The sequence below is a fragment of the Pediculus humanus genome, genomic scaffold (genome assembly GCF_000006295.1).
Source record: "Pediculus humanus corporis 1103172107770 genomic scaffold, whole genome shotgun sequence".
NCBI lineage: Eukaryota > Metazoa > Arthropoda > Insecta > Psocodea > Pediculidae > Pediculus > Pediculus humanus.
This window is the reverse complement of record NW_002987368.1, coordinates 313,985-319,984: the sequence shown is the minus strand read 5'-3', so window position 1 is coordinate 319,984 and position 6,000 is coordinate 313,985. Positions and strand designations below refer to the sequence as shown.

The 6,000-nt window shown below is 26.5% G+C and overlaps 2 protein-coding genes across 2 annotated transcripts in view; one reads left to right on the top strand and one right to left on the bottom strand.

Annotated features, from left to right (window-relative positions):
- Phum_PHUM357620 (threonine dehydrogenase, putative) overlaps positions 1-1,465 on the top strand; it is a gene marked incomplete at both ends in the record, with an annotated part of 1,938 nt that extends 473 nt beyond the window's left edge. Inside the window, one exon of the mRNA XM_002427943.1 lies at positions 482-1,465. Coding sequence (XP_002427988.1) covers positions 482-1,465 — 984 coding nt within the window. The remainder of the gene's footprint in view (positions 1-481) is intronic.
- Positions 1,466-3,764: 2,299 nt separating this feature from the next.
- On the bottom strand, positions 3,765-5,742 carry Phum_PHUM357610 (uncharacterized protein; the record flags this gene model as incomplete). The annotated part of the gene is made up of 5 exons (XM_002427942.1): positions 3,765-3,986; positions 4,060-4,267; positions 4,350-4,443; positions 5,132-5,263; positions 5,466-5,742. 5 exons carry the CDS (start codon positions 5,740-5,742, stop codon positions 3,765-3,767), a joined length of 933 nt encoding a protein of 310 aa, XP_002427987.1.
- Positions 5,743-6,000: the final 258 nt, after the last annotated feature.

Genomic DNA, 6,000 nt, shown 5'->3' with positions numbered 1-6,000 from the left:
TTTTTTTACTTAAATTTTTAACCTAGTTTTTTTTTATTTATTTATAAATAAATAAATAAATGATTTTTTTAAAAAATTACAAACAACCGGTTTAATAATTTTTTTTAATATTTTTTTTTTTTCTTCACAGACAGAAATGAAGTTGATTACCTTGAAAATTTTACGCATTCATTATTTACTACTCGTACGCGATTTCTAAGGTAATAAAAAAAAAAAAAAAAAAAAAAAAAAAACTTCTAGACTAGGATTCAGTGTGAGAAACTTCCGCGGTGCGGTTTGAAAAAGTTTATTTTTTTGCAAATTTTATCATTATTATTATTATTATTATTATTATTTTTGTTTCGGTTAATATTCGTTAGAGGAGTAAAAAAAAAAAAAAAAAATGTTTGGGTGTCCGTTACGTGTTGCATCGATGACAAATATATTAAAGAAAAGGATCATGCGAGAAATGGCATCATCATCATCATCGTCGAGTCCTCAGGTTTCTAAACCTGTATTAACATCTCCGATGTTATCAAAGGATCCACCGAGGATTTTGATAACGGGAAGTTTAGGACAATTGGGTTTGGAATTAACAAAATATCTTAGAAAAATTTACGGTACGGAAAATGTCATCATGTCTGATATAATAAAACCGACGAAACAAGTTGCCGAAAGTGGACCCTACATATTTGCTGACATATTGGATTTTAAAGGATTACAAGATATCGTCGTGTCACACAGAATCGATTGGTTGATACATTTTAGTGCTTTATTGAGTGCAGTAGGTGAGCAAAACGTACCCTTGGCAGTTAGAGTAAACATAGAAGGATTACATAACGTCATAGAATTGGCAAAACAATATAAATTAAAAATATTCGTACCGAGTACCATCGGTGCTTTCGGACCGGATTCACCGAGAAATCCAACACCGAACGTGACAATTCAAAGACCCAAAACGATTTACGGTGTGTCAAAAGTACACGCCGAACTTTTAGGAGAATATTATCATCATAAATTCGGTTTGGATTTTCGTTGTTTGAGATTTCCCGGTGTTATTTCATCCGATCCTCCAGGTGGTGGTACTACGGATTATGCCATCGCCATTTTTCACGAAATATTAAAAACGGGAAAATACGAATGTTATTTGGAACCCAACACTTTACTACCCATGATGTACATTGATGATTGTTTGAGATCGATATCGGAATTTTTAGTCGCACCCAATCATCTTCTCAAACACAGGGTGTATAACGTGACCGCCATGAGTTTTACACCCAAGGAACTTTTTGATGAAATTAAAAAATATCAACCCTCGGCTGAAATAACTTTTAAACCCGATGGAAGGCAAATAATTGCCGATTCTTGGCCACAAGTTTTCGACGATAGCGAAGCGAGAAACGATTGGGGTTGGCAAAATAAATACGGTTTAAGTGAACTTGTCGAATTCATGTTGAAAGACGTTAAAAAATATTTAAAAACTTGATGTTAATTTTCTTCTGCTTTTTTTTTAAATGGTAATAATAATAATAATAATAATAACAATATTACTGTACTGTTTTCATGTTGGGATGAAAAGTTCATCCATCCAAAAATAATAAGTTTTTTTTTTTTTAAATCATCACCCGGGAGCCATTTTTTTTTTTTTTTTACATTGAATCGAACAGTAAACTACATAATATATATAAAAAAATAATAATAATAATAATGCAATTTTTTTTTTTACATTTTAATATAAAGTTTAAAGTGTAAAATTAAATGTATAAAAAATTTATTATTATTGTTTTGGTTTTTTTTTTAAAGTTTAAAAACTAAACATTAACATATTTAAAATGATTATGATGTATATTTCTTTTTTTTTTTATATAAAAATAAAATTTTAAAAAATTTAATAAGTTTAATTGTTTTTTCTTATGTAAATCAATAACAAAATTCTATATGCGTACACGTGCACGTAAATATAAAAAAATATTAATTTGATATTTTCTCATTTCTTTCAATACAATAAATAAATAAAAAATAAAAATAAAAAGTATGTTGTAAAGTAAAAATCGTTTTACATTTTTCCATTTTAAAAAACCATTAAAAAAAAAAAAAAAAATTATTAAACAAGTTTTTTTTGCCATTCAACGTTTTTTCAACCGTGAGTCTTACTACGATTCATTGATTATCGAACCGTGGCGAAAAAACTTTAAAACGATGATAATAATAATAATAAAACATCCTTTTTAATTAGTAACAACAACAACAACAAACTTAACGAGTGTACGGAATGTTTAAATGTTTTCTTTGCAAAAAAAAAAAAAAAAAAAAAAAAAAACATTTGCAACAACAACATTTCATTACAAATTAGTTTTCTATTCCTTCTACCCCCCTTCTTATTTAACTTAATGTTGATAACGTGTATAACATGTGAATTTGTTTGGCTGTCACGGGTCCTATTGACCTGTTGAAACCCCCGTAAGTTAATTTGGCTATCGTTTTCTCACCCCCTCCCGAATCATTTAAAGCTTCCATTAATTTTTTCGGAGTCGGATATTTTTGAACGATTGCTTTTGCCTTATCCACGGAACAACCGTTAAGTTGTAATAAATGTTTAACAAGCATGTTCCGAACCGTTGATTTCTGTAAAATAATAATAATAATAATAATTTTTTTTACGTTAAGATAATTTCGTGCGTGCATCACATCTGAGTTTTAAAACTCGCGTTACGCGAAAAAAAAAATATTATTATTATCTGACATTTACATTATTTATTATTAACATTGAAATTTATCAATAACAAGGCTAACAATTTAAATAAAAAATCGAAAATACCGTTACTCGAAAACATTTCCGACGTTTCCTTTTGAAAAAAACGTTTCTTTTTTTTTTATAATTTAATATCATTTGGTTTTGTAACGTATTGGAAAAAGAAATCCTTGATAATTTAATTCGTAAATAAATAAATAAATAAATAAATTATAATTAATCGCATGATTTTTTTCAAATGAATAATAATAATAAAAAACAACTCATAAGTGAAAATAGTTTTTTACGGTCCGGTTTATAATGTCAACCGTTTGTATTTAAAATAATTAATTAATCGACGTGACAGTTTAATTAAATGTAAAATAAATAAATAAATAAAATAGTAGAAAGTACCAAACGCCCCCTGTTTCCTCCCCCCTCCCCCTTATAAATGTCAATGATTTTCACACCGAAAAGTTTTTTTTTCAAGTGGTACTTATTGTTCTTTTAAATTTATTCGATTAAATATTGACAAAATTGATTGACATTGGCATTGGCAATCATCATCATCATCATCAGGCAATGATTGACGTATTAGGAAATTATTATTTATAATTCATTATCGACGAGTAATAAAGAGAGAGAGAGAGAGAAAAAGTAAAACCTTGTCAAACGCGTTTTACCTACTACGATTTATATAAGAATCTCATCTCGAAATTTTTTTTTTTTTTTTTTGTAAATAATATTAAGCGTGACCTTTACCTTGATTATTTGACGTCGTTTTTTTTTTTTATAATTAAATTTAAAACGTGGGTATAAAAAAAGAAAAAATTATAATTTTTTTTTTTCTTACCTTATTTTTTTTTGAACCTTTGTTAAAATCATTAAACGTCATAAGGGAAACAAGATCTTCGGATAAATTTATCGGAGTTATATTTGATTTTTTGCAACTCACTAATGTTTTGTTTTGAAAAAAAAAAAAAAAAAAAAAAATACGTATTATGAATAGAAAAAGTAAATAAATAAATAAATAATTGAAAAATGTTTTTCTTTGTCACACCTTAAATATTTTATTTAATTGTATTGTCATGCAATCTAAATATCTCATTGAATGATTGTGAGATTCGGTTATTTTAACGGTGAAACCGCCCACGATTTGAGTATTTGAAATCGCTTGTAAAAGTGTTGGCATGGGTAAACCGAGTCTTTGATTTTCTGTTCCGTATTTCTCAACCAAATATATTAAATTATCTAATTTTGATTGTTTTAATCTAAACTAAAACGTTATTAAATTATTATTATTATAAAACATTTCGATTTTATTTATTTATTTAAAAAAAAAAATTTACTTTTTGTTCGTGAAATCGTCCGTCCTTAATACTTTGAGCCAAATCATCCATTCTTTTTCTCTCTACTATATAAGGTAAAACCAACTCTTGCCCCTCATTATTTTTTGCAATCCATATAAAATCTCCAACTTTTAAATGCCTGATTTCAAAATTAACGTGCCTACATTTTAACTGACGCATGGTCATTTGATCAGATTTTTGAAATTTACTAAAAGTTTACAAACAAAATTTTACTTTTAAAAAATTTTAAACATTGAAAACAAAATTGTAAAAAAAATTATTTATATTACTTGTCTCTTTCTTGATTATCTACAAGAAGAATTATTTGAAAACTGTTTGGAAGCATAAAAATAGTTTCATCTTCTTGATTAGAATCTATATTTACTCCATTTGATTCTTTTTGACTTAAAATATCATTAACAGGATTTATATCACCTAACGCTTCGGCAACTAACGAAGAAGTTTTTTTTGAATTTTCTTTTACCGATTGAACACATTCAGATGGCAAATTTTTTTTGTGACTTTTTTTTGTACCATCAGATGGTAAATTTTCATTGGTAGAAGTTTGAGAAAGTAAATTGTTACAATTTTCTGTCGAATTGTTCTGAATTTTAATCAAAATAGCTATGTCAGTACCCGATTCAGTTAAAACAAATCTAAAAACAATTTTTTATAATTTTTTTTTTTTAAATTATAAAAACTATTGGTTTCTATATAAAAAGCATACCATTGACACCTTACTTAGCTGGATTTCCTTCTTTAGAAACTAAATTTTTTTTCAAAAGTATTGCCATTGATGACCAAGCTGTATAATGTGAGCCTGGTTTTGGTACAGTGAATGACGAATCGCAATATTTTTGTGCAGCATTTTGAATTTCAGATTTTAATAAATAACCTTTTAAAAAAATAATCAAATAATAAATAAAATTAATTCAAATGATTTAATTTTAAGTAAAAATTTTTAAAAGTTTAATTATTTCAAAAACAATATATTAAAGTTTTGTAATAATAATATTTGTATAAAACCAATTACCTTTGTAACTGTCCTCTTGTGATTTCTCAAACATAGCACATAAAATGGCATAACCACCAGATCTGTAGGCAGGAACATAATTTGACTTTTTACTTTTCACTAAATCTATTGATACAGGTTCAAAAGCAACTTTATTGGAATTCTCCTCTACTTTATCAAAACATTCTTTTACTTTTTCATTTATTGTGTTTAAACTTTCATTAATATTTTGATCACAACTAATTTCTAAAAAAAAAAAAAGTACAATAATATTATAAGAAAAAAACATTATAATTTTTTATACTTTAGAAATAAAATTTTTGGTGACTGGAAAATAATACAATTTTTTTTGAATAATAAGGCATTTCAGTTATTTAAAAAGTTATCACCTTACCCTTGGAGTTAGCAGCGTTAAACTCTTCTAATTTTTTATCAAGCATTTGACAAATTTTTGATCCAAAATTTTCTAAAATGATGCATTCTTTTCCACTATTTAATTTAAATGGAAACTTTTTTAAAGAAGTAAGCGCTCTATTGAATGTGTAATGCATTTCGGAACCACTTTTTTTTGCTTCATCTTTCCACTCTTTAAGCCATTTTTCAAATAATGGATTTTGACACTTTTTTATTTTACGTTTAACGCGTTTAAGAGGAACTTCAACAGTAGTCATAACGGTAAAAAAAAAACATAAATAAAAATAAAAAATTTTTGAAAGCGATGATAGTGTTAATACATGAAAACAACGGTTATAAAGTGTCACTAGAATTAGATTACGTGTAATCAAACTTTTACGAATTCTGCTGCAACGTTGGCAAACATGGCGAAAATAAAACTTGGTTGCCTCTCAAATTTTAATTCTTTGTTAATTTTTTTTAATGTAGAAAACATACGATATGCTTCTACTTTATAATAAATATAATTTTTCGGG